Here is a 23,492-nt window from a genome sequence, read left to right on the forward strand (position 1 = left end):
TTAGTGCCTCACGGAATATACACTCCAGCACGGTTTCCTTGAGCTCCTCGTTCGAGGAAACCATACATTGCAATGATGTAATGGGAAGGGGCTGTGTGGCTCAGTGGTATGGTCTTTGTATCGTACCTGAAAGCTACATGGTTCGAATATCCACAGTGTTATGTGGCCCTCAGCAAGCCACCTGTCCCGAGCTCAATTTGGGATATTCCAATCTTCACTTTGAATAAACCCTAAGTCAAATTTCTGCGTTAGGTTGAATAAAGGGAACTTTATTATCATTTACTTTATTGAAATGTTACAAGGGTGTGTGTGTGTGAATGGGGGAAGGGGTTGCTGTATAACAACATTATTTACCGCAGTGGCCATCAGATCATGGCGCGTGGCAGTGAAATTTGGACTAATGGTGAAGTGATAAGAAGAAGCAGAGAGGTGTCTTAAATGCCAAACGACTGTGTGTGCGTGAGTATTATACTGCATACCCTACCCTACCACACACCAACACCTTGTAACATTGCAACAATTGTATAAAGTGATCTCCCTCAACAAATTAAATAAACAATAAAGTTCCATTTTTAATCTCAAAAGGAAATTTGTCTCAGAGTCTATTCCAAGGGAAGACTGGAATAACCCAGGTGTCAGCAGCAGCGCAGCGCCGCAATTAGAGCTAGGGCGAGGTGGCTTGCTGAAGGCCACATAATGCGATGGATATTCAAACTATCTTTCGAGTGCATTGCAAAGTCCATACTGCTGAGCCACACTGCTCCCACACTCCCCATCTACGGCAAGTCAGGTCGTTACAGGTTTCCTCAGACGTTTTTGAAGAGTTTGAGGAAACTGTGCTGGAGTGTATATCTTGTTACCTATGCTATTTAACTCTTTACGAAATGTATAAATAATATCTCATTATGAATACTGTTTAACATTTTGATGCTGGAGTTGAATTTACATCACATAAAAAATGGTCCCCACCATTGGGTAATAATTGCAGATCTAACAATTTTCAAGAGAAAACAGTGTCAGAAATGTTTTTCAAACTTTATTAAAATGAGACTTAGCTCCATTGAAGCCAGAGACTTCTCTGTTACTGCTCTCTTGGTGAAAACAATAAGATCTGATGTCTGGTTAAAGGAAAATTGAACCCTGTATGTGAGGGGTTAATATATATAAATTGTCATGATATCTCTTTGTCATATAAATTGTCATGATATCTCTTTGTCATATAAAGTGTCATGATATCTCTTTGTCATGGGTAGAATAGAGTTCCAGGCACTACGTGGGACTTTATGGGTTTGGATGTACAGAATTCTAACAATATGTAAAGGATAATATAATATTTGATTCATATTTAAATTGATTATGAATTGCATAGGGTTTTTGATATCGTCTACAAATACTAAATAACATTATGACATTGTGTTAACGGATTGATAAAAATCATCTTATGTTATATTGATGATCATATAAGTATATTATGAATTTCATTTGTATAATAAAATTAATATCATGAAAAAAAAATGAAAGAAAAATATAACTAAATATCTGACACAACAATGAAGTTTATGATTTAAAACAGCATTTTGTTGAACTGAAAGGGAAATTGGTATTTATAGATTAATGGAAGAAAAAATTAAGCCAAAATATCATTCCTAAAAACCCAAATTCACCAAAACATGAAATACTTAATTACACATTAGCTTTTGGTATCTTCAGAGTTGGAATTCTAAAAATTCCACATGTGTGAAAAATTTTAATATCACAAAGACATTCATATATAATAAAAGTGCAATTTTCCATCAATTGTTTTTTACACTCTTAAAGCCTTGATCACATGACCATTGCACAAAAAAGGGAAGTTTTCTCACTCAAAGGCGGATTAGGACGACATCGATACCATCCAGCCTCTTCTCTCTCTCTCTCTCTCTCTCTCTCTCTCTCTCTCTCTCTCTCTCTCTCTCTCTCTCTCTCTCTCTCTCTCTCTCTCCCTCTCTAACATTTCCTCAGCTTTGCTGACAAAATCTCACGATAAAATCATTCCATATAATCGATATTTAAAAGATATTTTATCCTTTCCCAAAATAAATACATGCACTGTACACACAAACACAGACACACACACACACACACAAAGTACACACAGTACACACCAAAATGCACTGATGGTCAGGTCATTTGATATAACACAGTAGATAGGCCGCTAGTATTTTATTGAATCTTATGATCCAATAAAAAACCAGAGTGGGTAATAGTAATAATATAATGACATTATGGCGATATACAGATACCAAAAACACAGTAACGTCTTACATGGTGATACTGGTTATAACAATAAAGATGATGATGATGAGGATGATAACTGAGCATTGAGCATTTATATAGCGAAATATCTACTTATCATGCTCAAAGCGGATTATAAGCCAACAGCAACATTTAACTGGACAAGAGTAGGACAAGACATGACACCAGTTAGGTGGTCTGACAGAAATAACTCAGGTTCTCATTTTACACTCGAGTACAGTGAGAGGATGGGAGTAAAGATCCTTATCCTTGGACTCAACTATACACTACTCAGAATGGGACTTGAACCCTGGACAATCTGGTCCGAAGACAAATGTCATACAAAACCACATAGCCCCACAAAGAAGAAGATAATTATGATGATGATGATGATAGCAACAGTAATAATTGATAACAACATTACATAATCATTAATAGAAACTTCATCACACCATATTTAATATCGAAATTGTAATTGTGGCATTTTGAGACAGATAACAAGAATTATGACAAATGTGCATTTTTAATTTCTTCTCCAAAATTTATGCTATAATACTTTTGTCTTTCTTTTTCTTCACTGATTGTATACGTTTTTACATTGCCGTCAACAAACAAAATATTTATCATGATACATTCTAAAACCCTCCATTCCGAGTCCACTTATTGACACATCTGATAACTGAATGCAATTGAGGTGTTGATTTGACAATCTGTGTGATGTTCAATATTTTGACAGGAGGCTTTAAAAAAAATAAATATATATAAATCCACTCACAATTGAAGAAATTATAATTGAAAATATATAACCCCGTCTCATGTTGGTGAAATGTGAAATATGTGACCCCAAGCCTCTGGTCTGTATATTATGTTGTGGTGGAACAGATTCATATGATCAAATTCATTAAGAGAACAGTAGAATCAAAAGTTTTGATACCTATGCAGTTTATAGATCTACATTTATTTTTCTAATTTAACTATATTAATTCCAATAGAATTCCAGAATTAAGATATTCAACTCTCACTCCTTACCGACAGTTACAGGATTTTTCCGAAATTTCATACCCAACAAACACAAGACATTGATTTTTCACACTCAGGCGATAAGTAAATACTTATACATAATATTATGAACAAAAACGAACTTAACAAAACAGCATGAAGTTATCATAATTATTACAAAGATTTTTCTTCATATATTTGTGATGTATACAAAATCTGAAACATCAAAATGTTCATTGTACCCTAAAGAATGTGAGGATTTTCCTGTGGTTGATAAGGAGAGGGTTAAATTAATTTTCAGTATCTACTTTAGTTACCTCCGACCTAATGTCAAAGTGACAAATGGTGTAAGATAAAGATCTGAAAAAATGTGTAATGAGACAGTTCTTGACAAAGCAGAGAGAAAAAAACCCCAAAAAAACAAACAACAAAAAACGTCCCAAAAATCAGTCTCAAGGCAGGCAGATTGTTTTGGGATATGCTTTTTTTTTTCTTGTATTTTTCTCTTTTTTTTTTATCTGGCACTGTTTCATACACACATTTTCAGATAGGCATAATACCAGTTTGAGGCAGTGGTCACATATCTCTCTAATAATGATGATTTGCAAGTCATTCTCATGAATGCCGCATATACATTTATGTGGAATAATTATTATCTATTATTATTATCAATGGACTAATCTATAGCACTCAGTATCCGCAGCCATTAAAATAAAAATAAAAAATCATATTACTATTGACGATGATAATGATGATGATGATGATGATGATGATGATGATGATGATGATGATGATGATGATGATGATGATGATGATGATGATGATGATGATGATGATGATGATAATAATAATAATAATAATAATAATAATAATAATAATAAAAAGTTTAATGTCCAGGGAAATGGAAATTCAATTTGGTTCACAGTGACACCAATATGAAATACATGAGGTTTTTGGCAATTTGCATCAACAGAACATCACTTTTTATAATTACACATAATATTTAAAATGAAAGGTATTTAAGGATATCATGAACTTAGACAATGAGTTGGATTCCTGAATGCTCTATAGAAGGGGTTCTATACAGCCAGCCCACAGTGCTGTCTTTGTGCAAATTCTTGGGACAGCTAAACGAGTGGGGGGGGGGGGGGGGGGGGGGCATTGGAGGACACTATTGGAGAAATTTTCTTTATCGGGCATTTGAATTTATTATGACATGACATGATAATATGATATGATATAATTTGGATGAAAGAATCCATAATATTATAAGATGAATCAATGCAAGGTGACGGTGACAGCAAAAATGGCGAAGACACCCAGGCAGATGCAAACCACTTGTTTTAGAGATTCCCTGAAATAGCCCAAAAAAAAAAAAAAAAAAAGAAAAAGAAAAATTAAAATAAATTAATAATAAAAATGATATTTAGTTCATCAATATTATCAACATTCCAACATTTCAAAGCCAGGAAATAGGAAAAAACAAAACAAAAAACAAACAAAATTTTTTTTTTAATTTTAAAAAAAGCCTTCGGCTTTTAAAAATCACAATGTACACTAAAGGTACCAGTCTAAACTCTTTATATGGGGCCCAAAGCCAACAGCAACACTAAACATTCAAAACGAGGCATCAAAAATTATTATAAAAGTAATTCTGATTCTGCTTAGGTACGGTATACCAAAAGCTCAGTTGGTAGATCACTTGCTTCACACACAAAGGGGGTGAGTTTGATCTGACCCTCTGTTCACTCAGCAATGATTTGGTAGTTGGGTCTGTTACATCTGGTGGAAAGTACTTTTCGATAAACTTGCAACCTATCTAAAGAGTAGCAAACGATTGCTATTGTTTGTTTCCCGATATAGACACTGGGATAAACTCTGGCTCACTGGGCCCAGGACTAATGGCTCTGAAGGACTAATTTATTTTACTGATTCTACTCAAGCTTCATTTAAGTCCAATAAAGAAAGACCCACCATCCTTGAGTAGTTTAAAGGTCAATATTACTATACCTGTTTATTGTCGTATTTAAAAGATAAATCTAAACTGGCAAAGTGATGACAAACATTGGGTGTCTCCCATTCCTAAGGTTAAAAAAAAAAAAAAAAAAAAAAGAAAAAAAAAAAAGACCCACCATCCTTGCTTTTCCTGCATCAAATCTGGCACTACAGTGACCAGGGCTATGTACAAGAATCCTCCGGCTGTAAACGGTAGCAACCAAGTACCTACACCACCTGGAACAAGACGAGACAAAATACAAAAATCATTTATAGAAAATTGATAAACTGATACAGATCAATAATTCCTTCACATCATGCGAACAAAAACAACAAAAAAACCCCAAACAAATAAACTTTTTAAAAGGAATTAAATGCTGATGTCAACTTAAAATTAAATCTACTTTGGTGTAATCGTCCCTATGATTCCTTTAGTAGGTCACTCGCCTCAAAAGTAAATGGATTGGGGTCCTGAAGGGAGTCAAGGGTTTTCCTGATTCTTTTGTCCACTCAGCATTTTGTGGGGCACTCGCCTCAAAAGTAAATGGATTGGGGTCCTGAAGGGAGTCAAGGGTTTTCCTGATTCTTTTGTCCACTCAGCATTTTGTGGGGCTCTCGCCTCAAAAGTAAATGGATTGGGGTCCTGAAGGGAGTCAAGGATTTTCCTGATTCTTTTGTCCACTCAGCAGTGATTGGATAACTGGGTACATTGCAACCATTACAATTCAGAAAAGTGGGTGGAGCAGGCACTTGTGTTGATAATAATAATAGCAATAAATGAAGTGAGTTGAGAAGTGCCAAAGGACAATAGAGAATAAAGACTGTTGCTGTCATGAGGAGTCGAACTCACGACCCGACTCTGATGGTGGTTTCAATAGTAGTAGTAGCTATCTTGAGTTTCTCTAGTGACTTCTTGATTTAAGAGGTCAACTACATAAATACCCCGGAAGTTTATTGGCAAGCTAGCAGTTATGCTATGAATCCCTTATCAACACAACCATATAAAAAAGAGATGATTGAGATGTGAAAGCTCCTATATATTGGGTGAAAAGTGAGTATCTCACGCCATTGCATGCATATTTCACATTTTCCATCCATAAAACTGTTTTATGCGGGCGAGTATGGCTCATAAGGATGTCAAAACTGACACATTCAAGTACATCAGAATACCATTACTTCACAGCTGCTCTGACAGTTAATACTGATTGAACTGGTTTATATACAGTGCAGATAAATGACACAACGTGCCACACACTGAAAAAATACCCTTTACTTTTCCCATTTTGACCAGCTATTTTCTACTTCCTACCTACATCGATGATTTAAAATGAATCTCAATATGTCAACAACAACAAAAATAATGTCACATGACACTTGAAAGAATAAAAGTCAGGTTTGAATTTTTTGACATTTTAAGGGTCATCTTAATTAATCCAACCTAAGGTAAAAGTCATCTGACAAAAACAAATAAACAGCCTTCTGTCAGTGTCCAAAGACAGCCTGATCACTTCCTAAACACTTTTTTCCCCTCCCAAACCTTCCAAGGAACATCATTTCATAAGAACTAAAAAGTCCATTTAATCAAAACTACTCTCATTTGAAAAAAATGCTTCGTTTCATTGGACTAATATCTTTTTTTTTCCTCCATTAAACAACCCGACTGAGTGTTGCTTTTTGAAGACTTAAAAGCACTCAGAAATAAAAATATACATAAATACCAATGCAATGAAGTTAAACAACAAAATAGTCCTTTGGCATCTTGAAGGCTTCACAGATTTCTATGAAAATTAGTAAACGAGCAACATTTTGTATAAACAATCTTAAAGATTACGTGGGTTGTGACAATAAAACTTATGACAATGCGCTATCTCAAAATAAAATAAATCTATGTAATGGTCAAACTTGTGAGGATTAAGTTAATCCCAGTGGCTGTTGTAAAAATGGATTGCTTTGTGCTGTGTATGCATAGGATCAATGATTACTCTACAAACCCACCAAGTGGACCACCACAAAGCGTCCTATCAATGATTACTCTTCAAACCCACCCAGTGGACCACCACAAAGCGTCCTATCAATGATTACTCTACAAACCCACCCAGTGGACCACCACAAAGCGTCCTATCAATGGTTACTGTACAAACCCACCCAGTGGACCACCACAAAGCGTCCTATCAATGATTCCTTTACAAACCCACCTAGTGGACCACCACAAAGCGTCCTATCAATGGTTACTGTACAAACCCACCCAGTGGACCACCACAAAGCATCCTATCAATGATTACTCTTCAAACCCACCCAGTGGACCACCACAAAGCGTCCTATCAATGATTACTCTACAAACCCACCCAGTGGACCACCACAAAGCGTCCTATCAATGATTACTCTACAAACCCACCCAGTGGACCATCACAAAGCATCCTATCAATGATTACTCTACAAACCCACCCAGTGGACCACCACAAAGCGTCCTATCAATGATTACTCTACAAACCCACCCAGTGGACCACCACAAAGCGTCCTATCAATGGTTACTGTACAAACCCACCCAGTGGACCACCACAAAGCGTCCTATCAATGATTACTTTACAAACCACCTAGTGGACCACCACAAAGCGTCCTATCAATGGTTACTCTACAAACCCACCCAGTGGACCACCACAAAGCGTCCTATCAATGGTTACTCTACAAACCCACCCAGTGGACCACCACAAAGCGTCCTATCAATGATTACTCTACAAACCCACCCAGTGGACCACCACAAAGCGTCCTATCAATGATTACTTTACAAACCCACCCAGTGGACCACCACAAAGCGTCCTATCAATGATTACTCTACAAACCCACCCAGTGGACCACCACAAAGCGTCCTATCAATGATTACTTTACAAACCCACCCAGTGGACCACCACAAAGCGTCCTATCAATGATTACTCTACAAACCCACCCAGTGGACCACCACAAAGCGTCCTATCAACGGTTACTCTACAAACCCACTCAGTGGACCACCACAAAGCGTCCTATCAATGATTACTCTACAAACCCACCCAGTGGACCACCACAACTTTACAAACCCACCCAGTGGACCACCACAAAGCGTCCTATCAATGGTTACTCTACAAACCCACCCAGTGGACCATCACAAAGCGTCCTATGTAGAAAGCAATGACTAACATCCTAACTCTTCATTCAACCTTCATATAGATAACATAGGTGGACATTTCCCTGCTAGTTAGCTATTTTCCGATGAATTGAAATCAGGTCCCGCTTCAAACCAGATATTTTCCAATTTTAAATTCCAGTAATTATACAACTATCACCACCATCCTCATCATCATCACCACCACCATCTTCATCATCATCACCATCATTGCTACAACCACTACTTCACCACCACGATTACTAGCACTACCACCACCAACTTATCCTCATCATCAATACTCTAGCAAAACCACCACAACACCATCATCGTCACCACTACTACTGTCACATCCACGACCAAATTACCATCATCATGGATCTCTATTCCCACCTTTGAGATTAACATCCCCCTCCCCTCATCTTTACCTTGCACATTTCCTATAGACAAGGCTGTGATGGCACCAACCACACCTCCTGATGCTGTCCAAACCTGGCAAAATAAATAAATACAAATGAACATTAATATAGCCCATTTCCACGTATTCACCAAGCTCAATGTACTTCACAATGTTTCATTTACTCTCATAGCAAGGCAAACGGAATCAAATTTTCATGTTTATCAGTGCAGATTGTCTGTTCTGTTTCTTTTTTTTGTACTAGCTCTCATACAATGCACATCACTGCATTTATCCAGAGGGGCCGAGTTCAATTCCGGGTAAAGTCGAGAGTTAGGAAGCTGGATCTGTTAGATCTGGAAGAAAGTACTTTTGTGATACACTAGCATCCCATCCAAAGGGTAGTAAGCAATTGTTATTGTCCATTTCACGATAACTGCTCTGAAGGACTTTACTACCCGAAAACAATGGGGGGGGGGGGGGGGGGGGGGGGGGAATCAAAAGAGATCCAAAAGCTCCGTGTTGCCAAAAATAGCCCCTAGTGCTGAAACCTTTCAGTGCTTTAAATTTCTAAATTATCAAATTAAACCAGTTTAACATACAAAAGCAAAAAAAATCAATCACCCCCCACCCTCTCAATGTAAAAAAAAAACTTTCTTGATCTATCTACAAACAACGCTTTAGGTTGGTGAACAACTAAGGTGAGTAAACAGCAGTAATAGGACAAGCGTCCTTCACTAACTAGAAATAAATTCACGCTTTTTCAAAATACGTGATATTAACAACCCTCCAGTGTTTGACATTCATTGTGATTTTATAACACATTATGTTCAGTTGATGATCTTTCAGTTACACGTGAAAACATTATCCAGTTAAATCTTAGTGTGCTATGACTCATCTCTATGTGATTTGTGGTTCAAAGTGACGAATAATGAAGGGTTTCATCAAAAATTTAAAAAAAAAATTGCGTTGTGTCAATGCAATATATTGTTTCTTTCCTTTCTTATGGGAGTCCTGATAATGCAGTAGAGCAGTCACTTTAAATGCAAAGTGACTGAAATTGACGTCGGGTGAAGTCAAGATTTTTTTCTGACGCCCCCCACCCCCCGCCTACCCAGCAGTGATTGGGTAGCTGGGTCTGTTAGATATGGCGGAAAGCACTTTGTGATAGACTAGCATCCTATCCAAATGGTGGCATGCAATTACTATTGTCCAATTAACTCTATAGAAACTGAGATAAACTCCAGTTCCATGGGCCCAATGACTTTTATAATGGTCGAAATCACCATGAATCATTATGCTAAAAAAGCAGCGTTCAGTAGAACCATAATGTTCAATCTTCATCTTATATCACACACCAAGTGGCTGCCAAAATATGCCCCTTTTCACCCAGAAATTCACAATTTTATCATTAAATTGGTTACTTACATCTTGTGCTGTGTCTTCATTTTACATATGAATGAGTATCATAAATGCTGTAAGATAGGTTTTCTAATTTATACAATATTAAAATAGGGATACTACTACTGAGCACCTAAAAAAATCCCCCCCCCCCCCCCCCAAAAGGTTCTTAAGATAAATTTAGTCCAAGGAGCCGGACTTTATCATCAGTTTCAATAACAATTGCCTGTTACTGTTAGCTTTTTCGACAGGGCAACGGTCTACAGCAAAGCAATTCTCACGAGATCTAACTGACCCAGGAAGAGGAGCTCCTTGGTTTGCTGTCTTTTATGACCAGAATATCCTAAGATCCTCCTTGAAATACCAACCTGAGCTTTGGCAGCTTTCCATTTGTCAAATCCTGACTGCAGCAAAATAGCGAAATCGCCGACTTCATGAGGAATTTCATGAAATAAGATTGCAATGGTCGTCACTAGGCCAGTCTGAATATTGGGAAAAAAATATATTAAAAGATTTGTACATTTTTCTTTTTATCCCTACAAGAGAAAGCTTTCATTGTCGGATATAATAGTATTTATTAGGGTATATCCCTACTCAATGTGATTTAAAATTCTTCATTAATTATTCCCCCTACAATCCAGCAAAAACAAATTTCCATTTCATTAAGTACAAATTACCTGTTTGTTGGGGCATTCTTTTTGTAATAGCAGTATTGCAATATTAGTCACTGCCTTCATCCAGGTGCCCCATTCATACCCAAGTCGAGTGAGGGAATGTGTATAAAATCACAATTCAAGGATTAATACAAATTATTCCTTCAACGCTTTTCTCCGCTAGAGGCGACAATCAAATCCTTAACTTCTGTTTCCACAGCAATGTAAGGCCTATAAGTTCACTTTTATTCAACTTAGCTGAGAGAGAGAGAGAGAGAGAGAGAGAGAGAGAGAGAGAGAGAGAGAGAAAGAGAGAGAGAGAGAGAGGGAGAGAGAGAGAGAGAGAGAGAGAGAGGGGGAGAAGAGAGAAAGAGAGGGAGAGAGAGAGAGAGGGGGGGGGGGAGAAGAGAGAGAGAGAGAGAGAGAGAGAGAGAGAGAGAGAGAGAGAGAGAGAGAGAGAGAGAGAGAGAGAGAGAGAGAGAGAGAGAGAGAGAGAGAGAGAGAGAGAGAGAGAGAGAGTTTTGAACTAAGTTTGTTTGAAGGGTTTTTACGGCCCTTGCAACAATGGTTGCAGTAGTATTGGTGGTGGTAGGGGTGGCGCTGTGGTGGTTGTAGTAGTAGTGATAGGGATGGTGATGAGGTGGTTGTATTAGAGGGGGTAGGGATGGTGATATGGTGGTTGTAGTAGTAGTGGTAGGGATGCAACAAGATATGAAGTGAATAGAAAAGTGCCAGAAGACAATAGAGAATAAAAAATTTTCGCGGCGGTGGTGGGGTTTGAACCTGCGACCTTATTGGTACGACAACTCCGCCTGGCAGGTGAGAGCGTGGCTCTACCGTGTGAGCTATCCACGAACACAAAAATATTCGTTTCAAACTCAAAGTCATTACTAGATCCCTCTCTCACCCACTTCTTGAGACCGCCGATTCGTTCGTACACCACCATCGCGAATAATTTTGACCAGCAGTTAAGCTTAATAGCCAATATTCTCAACACAAACATATAACATAGAAACGATTGAGACATTGAGTATGCTCCGGTGTATGGGGTGAATTTTTAATTCAGAAAAGTGAGTGGAGCAGGCACTTATGTTGGTAACAACAAGATATGAAGTGAATAGAAAAGTGCCAGAAGACAATAGAGAATAAAAAATTTAGTGGTAGGGATGGTAATGTGGTGGTTGTAGTGTTGGTGGTAGTTACGATGATGATGTGATGGTGGTGGTTGTTTTAGAAGTGATGGTATGGTAGTGATGATGATGATGATGATGATGATGATGATGAATTGGTGGTGGCTGTAGTAGTGGAGGTATTTATAATGATGAAGTGGTTGCTGTATTCATGTTGGGAGTGGTGAAGATGGTGTTGTGGTTGCAGTCGTGATGGTAGTGACGATGATGTGGTGGTTGTTATACTGGTGGTGGTACTGATAATGATAATGATGATGATGATGATGATGATGATGATGATGATGATGATGATGATGATGATGATGATGTGGTGACCTCACAAAATTCAAGGACTGTTCAACGAGTTTTTTCCTAAAATGAAATTCAAGGATTTTTCAAGGAGTCCTTGAATTTAAGGATGCCGATGAAACCCTGCTCAACGCTGGGAAAGGGGCCCGATTTCTTGTCACCCATCTGGCCGTTAACCACACCCAACATCTCTTTTTCTTGTCACTTGAGTGACAGGTGCTTGTGTGTCTTGTGTGCCTGTGTTTGTGGTCACTCACCTTAACGCTGACACCAAAGCTGGTTCCCACAGCCAATCCATGGGTGAAGTTGTCCACAACGTTAGCCAGTAAGTTAAGATAACCACTGATCTGGAGAGAAGATGATGATGATGATGATGATAATGATTATAACCGCTATGACGATAATAAAGATTAATGAAAGAAGAAAATTCAAATATTACTTTACAGGAAATGACAATGAAATATACACAAAGTTTTGATATTGTTGAAATGATAAAAAAACGTTGGTAGTAATATTGGAATTAATGACAGAAAGAGACCAAGAAAAAAAGTCTAAAGAAAAAAAAAAAGAGATAAAATGGACAAAAAGAAAAAAGAAAAAAAAAAGGTAGGGAAAAAGAAAGAGTGATAAACAAAAAAAAAAAAAACATAAGAAATGAAGGAGAAAATGTAAAATAATAATTTAAAAACAAATTTAAAAAGATAGAAACAAAAAAAGAGAAGAATAAAGGAAAGCATGAAAATGAAAGCAAGAAAGAAGTCATGGAATAAAAAAAGATGGAAGGAATAATGATGGGAAGAGAATAATAGAGAACGGTTGAAAGGAAGAAAGAAAGGGAAAGAATAAAGAAAGTAAGAAAAGAGGAACGAAAAAGAAAACAAAAGGAAAGAAGAAAAAGAAGAGAGAAAGATAGTAAGAAAGAGAGAAGGAAAGAAGGAAAGAAATGAAATGAGAATCCAGATGCTATTTTCCCGGTAATAATAAAGAAATGTTTATTTTAAAAAGTTTTGAAATTGTTAAATATCTTTCAATATTGATATGTGACTTTTGTTTTATGTCAATTTAAACAGACAAACTTAATAAGGATTGCAAACTTTTACAACAATTTATTTTGTCAGTAAAACAGTTTTAAAACTGCTATTGCTATTGTAGTTTGTTCATTGCTAGAAAACATGTTAAACAAGAAAATTTTTTAAAAATTGAGAAAAGCATAAAAGACTGCCCATTGTAGATCATTCATAATAACTGTTTTGCTGTCAGAAAACATGATGCAAGGAGAAATAAAACGAAAAAAATGATTACGATTGCAGGCCTGCTTACTTGAGCATTTAAAAATATATAATTTTTAGGAGATAAAAATTGTAGTCGCTGTCGTTAACTTTATAAGATCAACAATTTACCATCACAAGTATTAAATAACATTGCAAAATCCTTTAAATTTTGTAGTCGGGCATCACTTTTCACTTGAAATAATTTTTGATGACCAGAGCAGATGCTCATGAAATTCTGAAATTGAAGCCAACATGTCGTAATTCTACTAATGTTTTGTTGTGAGAGGCAGGTCAGCGATTGCTATAGGAGGTTATTGTTTTTCAGGTCAAAAACATAATAAACAAGAAAAAACAAAACAAACTTGTAAAAGCATAAAGGATTGTTATTGAAACCGTTATGCACATCCTTACTAAAGCAACAAGTTTTTGATTTCCTCCTTTGTTTTCATCACGTCATTCTATAGTCCACATGCACCGGCTATGTTTATTTAATATTATAACTATATTGATCACTTTTAATTTCAAAGATAGAATTCACCACATAATGCGACTGACGTCGTTTCCATCTTATTGCCGGCGATAAAATGTTCGTCCAATTCGATATATTTGACTACAAGAGTCTGACGCCACAGATAGGGTTGTTTGATGATAATTGAAGCTTTATGCTGTATATAGTTCCTATTTGTTTTGCTAACAACAACTGGTGAGCTGTAAACCACATTTGATCCAACATAAGAAATGACGTTAATCATAGGATTGAGGTGAAGCTTAGAGTTTTTAGATGCCGTTTTGGCAGCCATAACTGGTGAGCATTTGACTTCATTTATAGAGGGAATGAAGTTGACCTCACTCGGTTAATGTTTTATAGCTTTAAGACGCCCGTTAGGTGATTAGTTCTCACTAAAATATATCAATCAAATCTATAAAAGTTTAAGGTTACACATTGTTGTGTGTGTTGGCTCGTTTCAATTAGAGAGCAGATGTTTTGAGCATTTCATATAAACGCATAGCATGATTAGATTTGGCATTTCGCTCACCTTAATTTTTGTCTCCGGACTAGAAATCAAATGACTTTCATCATCGTGAGAATTCGTTTTCTCCTTGATTTTCCTACTACCACTTTTGTGTCTGCTTCGGTCGTCAGGAGTGGATGTAGTGGATATGCTCTTGCCGTTTTTAATACTGCTATGGTTACTATTATGCCCCCCCTTTTTATCGTTATTTAATGAAGATGATGATAATAATGATGATGATAATGGTGATGAATATGAAGATTCTAACGGTGATGATGGTGATAATTTCTGTGATGATGATGATAATAAAGATGATGATGATGATGATGACGATGAAGATGTGAATGAGGAGGGACTTGATAATTGAGAATATATTTGGTTGTTGTTGGACGCCGAGTCCTTGTTAATCTTGTCACATTCCTGAAAGAAACGAAACACCGGGAAATTAATACATAAATATATAAATAAATTTTTAAAAATAACAAATAAATATATAAATAAATATATGACTTAATAATTAAATACGTAAATAAATAAATAAGTAAATAAATAATTACAATAATTGGGTTTGAACATTTCACAGCCTCATTCATTCCTCCCAACCAACCACATGGGCATCAAATTCCCATTTCTTACATTACTAATTGCCTGTTAGGCGTCATTCTTATTTATCAATGATGAATTAAAAAAAAAAAGCAAAAAAAAAAAAAAAAAAAAAACCCCCAAAAAAACAGAAGAAAAAATAACAAGGCAAGAAACCAAAAAATAAATACACAAAATTAATTTTTAAAAAAAGTTGGTGGAAGCAGAGATGTGGCATCGACCCGAATATATTTACCTTGATTTCTTCTTCCTCCTCTTCTGTTTCTCCCAGGACTTTCTCGATGACCATAAACCCCATGAGACCACAGATGACCCACAGACTTGGACCCGTGAAACTATTGTGCTGGTCTGGAGGAGCAAAAAAAAACAAACAAAAAACAACAAATGTTGTGAGTTGTTTGAATTAGAACGAATAAACGAAACAAATAAAAGATCAAATAATAATACTGATGATAATGATGATGATGATGATGATGATAATAATAATAATAAAATTAATAATTATAATATTAATAATAATAATAATAATAATAATAATAATAATAATAATAATAATAATAATAATGATAATAATAATAATATTAAAAAAAAATAATAATAATAAATTACATTCATATAGCGCGTTCTCAACACTACATTATATAACAAAGTTACACTTATAGAGCATGGGTTTATTACGGTTTCTAAAACATGCATGTGAGAGTAACAAATAGATACTGCTGTTTCCTCTGAAAAGGATTGACGTTTTTACTTTTCTTTTGTCATTTATTCATTTATTTTTCGGTTTAAAATGAACAATAACACAAACAAAAATCACAACTGCTTCTATTACCGCCGCTGTGTTGATTCTATTACTCTGGTGGTGCTGGTGCTGCTGCTGCTGTTATACTACTACTACTACTACTACTACTACTACTACTACTACTACTACTACTACTACTGTTGCTTCTGCTACAACAATACTACTACTACTACTACTACTACTACTACTACTACTACTACTACTACTACTACTACTACTAGAACAACAACTACTATCACTACTACTATTACTATTACTACTATTACTACTACTTCTAGAATAACGACTACTATCACTACTACTACTAGAACAACAACTACTATCACTACTACTACTACTACTACTCGAACAATATCTACTATCACTACTACTACTACTATTACTACTGATACCACTACTATTTCTACTACTTACTTTTGTCGATATGTGCCCAGACCTCAGGCAACAAATGCAGAAAGACATCTCCCAGCAAACTGCCCACAGCAAAGCTAAGCATCAAACGTAACTTCTTGGCGGGTTCTGAAAAAAAAAATGATAAAGACATCGATAAAGCTTCCATCTTACACACAGATGGTGGCAAATAAAAAAAAAAAAAAAAAAAAAAAAAAAAAAATCTGAAGAAAAGTAGCCAATGTCCTTAGAAAATTTCCAGGTTTTCGGACACGGGGGTGGCGGTGGTGTGGGGGAGGAAAGATTATTTTAAAATGAAATGATCATAAAATTAAAAAAACAAAAAACAAAACAAAAACAATAAACATGTAGGTAAATAACCCCCAAAAGAACATGAAAAAAAAAAAGAAGCTACGACCAAAGACACGTCACCGTAATTTTGTCATTATGAACGTCTACGTGTCACTCCCTTCATTCATGTTTGGACATCATTTTGATGACAATATCAATGTAAATTGTCCACTCTGCCGGACTCTGGAAAAACACATATTTAAAAATTTGGCCAGAAAACTCGTCCTTCAAATATCGATCGATTTAAATGACTCATCTTGGCAAAACTCTCAAACCCGGGACTTCGGCGAAGTCCCGGGTTTGAAAGTTTTTGCCAAGATGAGAGTCATTTAAATCGATCGATATTTAAAGGACGAGTTTTCTGGCCAAATTTTTTAATATGTGTTTTTTCCAGAGTACGACAGCATTGGACAAGCCAATCATCCCTGACATAACAACAGTATATGGATCGCAATAACTCATGGTAATAATATTGATGAGTATTTTTTATAGGAGTTGATAGTCGTCAAAAAAAAGGGAAGAGAGAGAGAGAGAGAGAGAGAGAGAGAGAGAGAGAGAGAGAGAGAGAGAGAGAGAGAGAGAGAGAGAGAGAGAGAGGGTGGTGGTTGGGGGGGGGGGGGTGATTGAGGAGATACGGATGGATGTTTATTGCTATAATGACCATCAATAGATTTTATCAAAGAAGATTTTTGACAGCTATAATGACATCCCGATGTAATACGAAAAAATAATAATGGATATTGTTTGGGTTGTGATCGAAGCGGCCCGATGTTGCCAGAGACTCTTAGTAGGCGCTGACGTGTACGACTTTACGAGTTTAAAACGACCAAATTGATATGATCTCATTGTTGTATTGAAATGGAATTTCTCTCAAACCAAGGACATAACAATAATAATAATAATAATAATAATAATAATAATAATAATAATAATAATAATAATAATAATAATAATAAATTGCGCCTATATAGCGCATATTCCCGTTGGAGGGCTCTATGCGCTTTACAATAAAATCTGGAGTATAAAAAGAAACATGACATACATTAAATACTAGCGACAGGTTTTATACATATAAATGCAAGTAAATGTATATTATAGTATAAAAATACAATGAAAAATGTGTCACACGTAAAAGGGACATAAATACATACTTCATTACAACAATGATTGAACACGTCCATCCTTACCGAATTTTGAATTTTATTCATTAAAATTATTTTTTTTAAGTATCAAAAGGATGCGAATAATTTTTTTTTTAAAACCACGGGATAGGTCCTACTTGTGCGGTATGTTGTCAAGTGGTATGACAGTAACTTTCGTATCAGAAGGTCCTGGGTTCGAGCCTCGCTCGGAGCATAGTTGAGTCCTTGGTGAAGGCTCTTTACTCACATTCTCTCACAGGTGTAAAATGAGTACCTGGCCGTTAACAGCGTTGTCTCTGCACCAAACATTTGTAACATCGCCTGGCGTCATGTCCCGTCCTAAATGTTAAATGTTGCTGTTGGCCAGGGATCCCTTGTAAAGCGCTTTGAGCACATTTAGTGGATATTGCGCTTTTTGTTTTACTTGTCCTTGAAAGTGACAGGTTATTATTATGATTATTGTTGCTGACGATGAGTTTGTCAATTTGATGGATAGATGGATTGAAATTGAGATTTGATAATCATAATAGCTATTCGAGAATACATAGCTTATCTAATTATTGGGTTAGGTTGGTTTGCTGTTCGGGTCAACTGTTATCTTAGGGATGGAATATGTTTTGTTTGTCGTGTTGCATTTTGCTCCTTTAAACACGCGCCTTGAATTTAGATAAAACAGTTTTAAAAAAAATATTTGTTGTTGTTGTTGTTGTGTTGTTGTTGTTGTGTGTGTGTTTAGGGATTTACTATAAATAATATTCTTCCTCTTCTCCAACCCCATCTCTTCCTTCTTACGATGTCAATACCATCATCATAATCATCATCATCATCATTAGCAGCAGTTGATAATGAAGATGAAGCGACAATCATAACCATAAACAGACAAGACATACAAACAACCAGAAAACACACACACACACACACACACGCGCGCGCGCGCGCGCACCCACACACACACGAAGGCACAATGAGAAAAAAAAAAGGAAAGCCAAAATAAAAATGATTCCACATATCCGCATAATAATGTCTAACAATGTTGATATGATATCATTCTTGCGTCAATGCCATCAATAATATCGTTGTCAATATCGGTATCTATAAATTACTTCTCTATCCACAACAGTGACAATATTATTATATTATTAACACGTTAACTGCCGTTCTCTGAAAAACACGTATTAAAAAATTTAGCCAGAAAACTCGTCATCAAATATCAATCGATCAAAATGACTCTCATCTTGGCAAAAACTCTCAATTCCGGACTGGGACCGACCTCGCAATGTGCCAGTTTTGAGAGTTTTTGCCAAGTTGAGGGTCATGTAAATCGATCGATATTTGAAGGACGAGTTTTCTGGCCAAATTTTTAAACATGTATTTTCCAAACTACAGCAGTTGACTTGTTAAGACATATCAAACCAAAGCCGATAACTAATAAAGGTAACAATAATCGCCTTTCAGTAATTTATTCGTTGGCTGTTTGTCCTCATCTTCCACGCCAGACTAGTTCCATTTCCGCCCCGACCCAGCGCTAATACATCATCATAGTTTATTATAGGAAATAAAGATTGATTGCAGAATTCAGCACTTTACCGACAAAACATCCCTTTTTTATCATCTTGGTCACTTGAAAAAAAAGAAAGAAAAAAAGGATGAATTAATATGACTTGTGGGGGCCCCGATAGCTCAGTTGGTAGAGCACTCGCTTCACAGGCAAAGGGACCGAGATCGATCCCGGGTGCAGTCGAGATTTTCTCTGACTCCCCCTGTCCACCCAGCAGTGAATGGGTAGCTCAGTCTGTTAGATTTGTCGGAAAGTACTTTGAAATAGACTAGCGTCCTACCCAAAAGGATAGCGAGCAATTGCTAATGTGTTACCTGAGGTCGAATGGAACTACAGTAAACTCTCAACCTGCAGGCCAAGGATAGCTGTAGTCGGTACAAAGTCGAGTCCTGGAAGAAAAGCTCTTAGCTTACATTTCCTCACCATATTCACGAGTAGAAAGAGTACCTAGTTAATAACAGCGTTGACTCTGTTGAAAGGAAATTACAATCACACCGTATAGGCCCCATGTCTCGTCCTGTCTGTTCGCTGTTGCTGCTGGCCTGAGCCCCTTGCAAAGCGCTTTTAGCGCATTTGATGGTTGTTGCGGCTATATGGTCTTATGATATGACACTTGCCCCCAGGCCGAAAGGTACAGAGTCCCAGCGCATAGTTGAGTCCTTGGAAAAGGCACTTTAGTCATTTTCTATCACCGTAATCCGGTGTAAAATGAGTACTTGGCCGTGGTTAACAGCGTTGTCTCTATTTGATAAAAATGTAATAACGCCTTACAGGGGTCATGTCTCGTCCTACACATTAAGCGTGGCTGATGGCTGGGGACCCCTTGTAAAGCGATTTGAGCAAGTTTAGTGGATATTGGTCTATATAAAGACACGAGATTTTCCCCTCTAAATTATAGCTCACATCTCTATTTCAAAGCAAAGAGACAGTCTGCTCCAAAGGGGGTAGATTATGGGCAAATATTATTATTATGTCTGATAATAGCACCAGGGTTGTGTTGTTGTTATGTGTTGGTGACAGCTGCTGAAGTTTTCGTTTTGTTTCATGAGTGGGTGATTTATTTTGATGAGGTGGATTGATGGATTGGGTGCGGTGATTAGGGGGATTTTGATGATGGCGACATGACAATGGAAATGTACTTTGTGACGTGGCTTTTCGATCGGGTTGACACAGGGATGGATGGTGATGACAGTAATGATCATGTACGTCTAGGTGGTGATGATTGTGTGGGTGTTGATGATTGTGTTGATGATGGTGATGATGATGATGTTGCTGAAGATGATTTGTTATTATTGGTATCACTACTACTACTACTACTACTACTACTACTACTACTACTACTACTACTACTACTACTACTACTACTACTACTACTACTACTACTACTACTACTACTACTACTACTACTACTACTACTACTACTACTATACTACTAACTACTACTACTACTACTACTACTACTACTACTATACTACTACTACTTACTATACTACTACTATATATATTATTATTATAATAATAATAATAATAATAATAATAATAATAATAATAATAATAATAATAATAATAATTTATTATTATTATTGGTCATGATGACAATGATGATGATGATAAAGAAGAAGAAGAAGAAGAAGAAGAAGAAGAAGAAGAAGAAGAAGAAGAAGAAGAAGAAGAAGAAGAAGAAGAAGATGATGATGATGGTGACAATGGTGATGATGATGATGATGTGGATGGCGATAATGATGATGGTGATGTGATGTGTTAAAGGCCATGGGTGAAACTACCCAAAGTTTACAATGTTAGCAAGAGAACCATATTATTCAAAGGAAATCGGTATATAATTATGACTGTTTGCGGCTCTTACTTAGCATTAGTTCGCTCTCTCTCTCTCTCTCTCTCTCTCTCTCTCTCTCTCTCTCTCTCTCTCTCTCTCTCTCCTTCTCCTGCACGCGCACACACATTTTTACTTATGTTTTAAAAGTAATGCCAATGTAATGCAACATATTTCCTTTTCCTGTTTACCTGAAGAAACCGAAAGGCCAAAAATTCGTTTACTTTGTTTTGTATCTTTTATATAAGAGTCATTTTTACTCCTTTATTGACTCATTTATGCACCTCTAAGTTTTTGATAATTTCACCCATCCATTCCCTCCCCACGCTCCACATTGCTTTATTTTGTTACAAGACGAGGTCGAGAACTGACGCCACACATGTTCACTCCAATGACTTGGCATCCACGACTTCTCACCCGTAGTTTATCGTAATACGACATCAACTTATATTCAGGTAATTATCTATCAGTCAGGTCTCTCAACATTACACGTGTCTGCCTCCAACAGAAACGGTACTCGCCAGCAAACCTTCTCGGTGTAAACACACTCTAATTCACAAACACACACACACACACACACACACACACACACACACACACACACGCTTATAACCAAAACACATATACACATATAAAAACAACAATCACTCACATCTACACACACACACACACACACATACATACACACACAGATACACATACAAACAACCACTCACATATATACACACACAAACACAACCTAACATAATATATTACATATACACACAAAGACACACATACACACACACACACACACACACACACACAAACACATACAACCTTCCTTACCCCGTCTTCCCCACTTTGACAAAATGCCTTTTTCGATATTTGACTCGTCCAACCTTTAATAAGTGCTGCTGTTGACTACTGGGCTTGTAAAGCGATTTGAGTACAATTTGTGGATATTGCGCTATATAAATGCTCGAGCCTTTAAAAATCGTTAGAATTCAAATCAATTCCTCTCATTAAAAACAAAACAACTGATGGTCTACATCAAAAGAATAGCACAGACAACGTCTTAAACAGATGGGGACAAAGTTGATACAATGTCCGCATAAGTTGTTTAGACATTTAAAACTGCTATTTCTACTTAAGTTTTGGTGGCAGATCCTCAGTTTTTGGACTATTTTTCTTTATTTAGCCAAGCTTAATTGTTGGCGGATCGTCGGCTTTAGGACAATGTTTAATTATTTAACTCAGAGAAACTCTTAGTGAACCCTCAGTTCTTGGACAATTATTAATTATTTAACCCAGAGAAACTCTTAGTGAACCCTCAGTTCTTGGACAATTTTTAATTATTTAACCCAGAGAAACTCTTAGTGAACCCTCAGTTCTTGGACAATTTTTAATTATTTAACCCAGAGAAACTCTTAGTGAACCCTCAGTTCTTGGACAATTTTTAATTATAATAATAATAATAATAATAATTAATACAGACCCTCAATTTTTGGACAATTTTTCATCATCTAATACCTAAAAACTGTTGGCAGACCCTACTTCTTTTGGATTATGATTATTTTTTAATCCAGAGAAACTGATGGAAACGAAATCCTCCCATATTTCTTTTTCAAAATAACTTGATAGTCATGTCATTTTGAGTCACATGTGCGAGACTGTTGCAAAAGGTTGTTTTCAGTACGCTTCGAAGCAAAAAGACAACACATATCGTCGTCTCTTTTATTTTGAACAAGAAAATAAAAAAAAAATATATAAAGAAGAACTTTGACAATCGAGTTTTTTGTATTAAATAATCACATTTAAAAAAGCATAACAAAACAAAGGAAACATCCCATGAACAAGAATGTTGCCTCGATTCCCAAAGATGCCAAAGGGGCAGGATACGGAAAGACATGCTAAATAATGCCATGTGACGGGGGACGGTAGAGGTGGTTGTGGTGATTCTTGGCACCTAATTTCTGTGGTCTCCATATGTGTGTATAGGTGTGTGTGTGTGTGTGTGTGTGTGTGTGTGTGTATGTGTGATGTTGTTGAAGAGAAGAATCCATAGGACTACCTGCATTTATCTACCTTTCTACACGCCATCTTTACATTCTATTATAATAGGTCACTCACACACAGACACACACACAAACACACACATTCTCACATATACACACAAACAACACAATAAAACACACAGCATGTCATGCATGTGTAAT

The 23,492-nt window shown here is 36.5% G+C and overlaps 1 protein-coding gene across 2 annotated transcripts in view; it reads right to left on the reverse strand.

Annotated features, from left to right (window-relative positions):
• Positions 1-4,433: 4,433 nt before the first annotated feature.
• LOC144964765 (zinc transporter ZIP13-like) overlaps positions 4,434-23,492 on the reverse strand; it is a 70,248-nt gene continuing 51,189 nt past the window's right edge. The window contains exons 2-9 of one of the 2 annotated variants that reach the window (XM_078899363.1): positions 16,437-16,541; positions 15,456-15,568; positions 14,642-15,037; positions 12,591-12,680; positions 10,571-10,684; positions 8,833-8,896; positions 5,406-5,505; positions 4,434-4,627 (exon numbers count right to left, since the gene is read on the reverse strand). In XM_078899363.1, coding sequence (XP_078755489.1) covers positions 4,552-4,627; positions 5,406-5,505; positions 8,833-8,896; positions 10,571-10,684; positions 12,591-12,680; positions 14,642-15,037; positions 15,456-15,568; positions 16,437-16,541 — 1,058 coding nt within the window. In that variant the 3' untranslated portion in view covers positions 4,434-4,551. Of the gene's footprint in view, positions 4,628-5,175; positions 5,506-8,832; positions 8,897-10,570; positions 10,685-12,590; positions 12,681-14,641; positions 15,038-15,455; positions 15,569-16,436; positions 16,542-23,492 lie in introns of those variants that run through there. The other variant, XM_078899362.1, reaches the window with a different exon arrangement.

The sequence above is a fragment of the Berghia stephanieae genome, chromosome 2 (assembly GCF_034508935.2).
Source record: "Berghia stephanieae isolate SIO BIC M18660-M18661 chromosome 2, UCSD_Bste_1.3, whole genome shotgun sequence".
Lineage (NCBI taxonomy): Eukaryota > Metazoa > Mollusca > Gastropoda > Nudibranchia > Aeolidiidae > Berghia > Berghia stephanieae.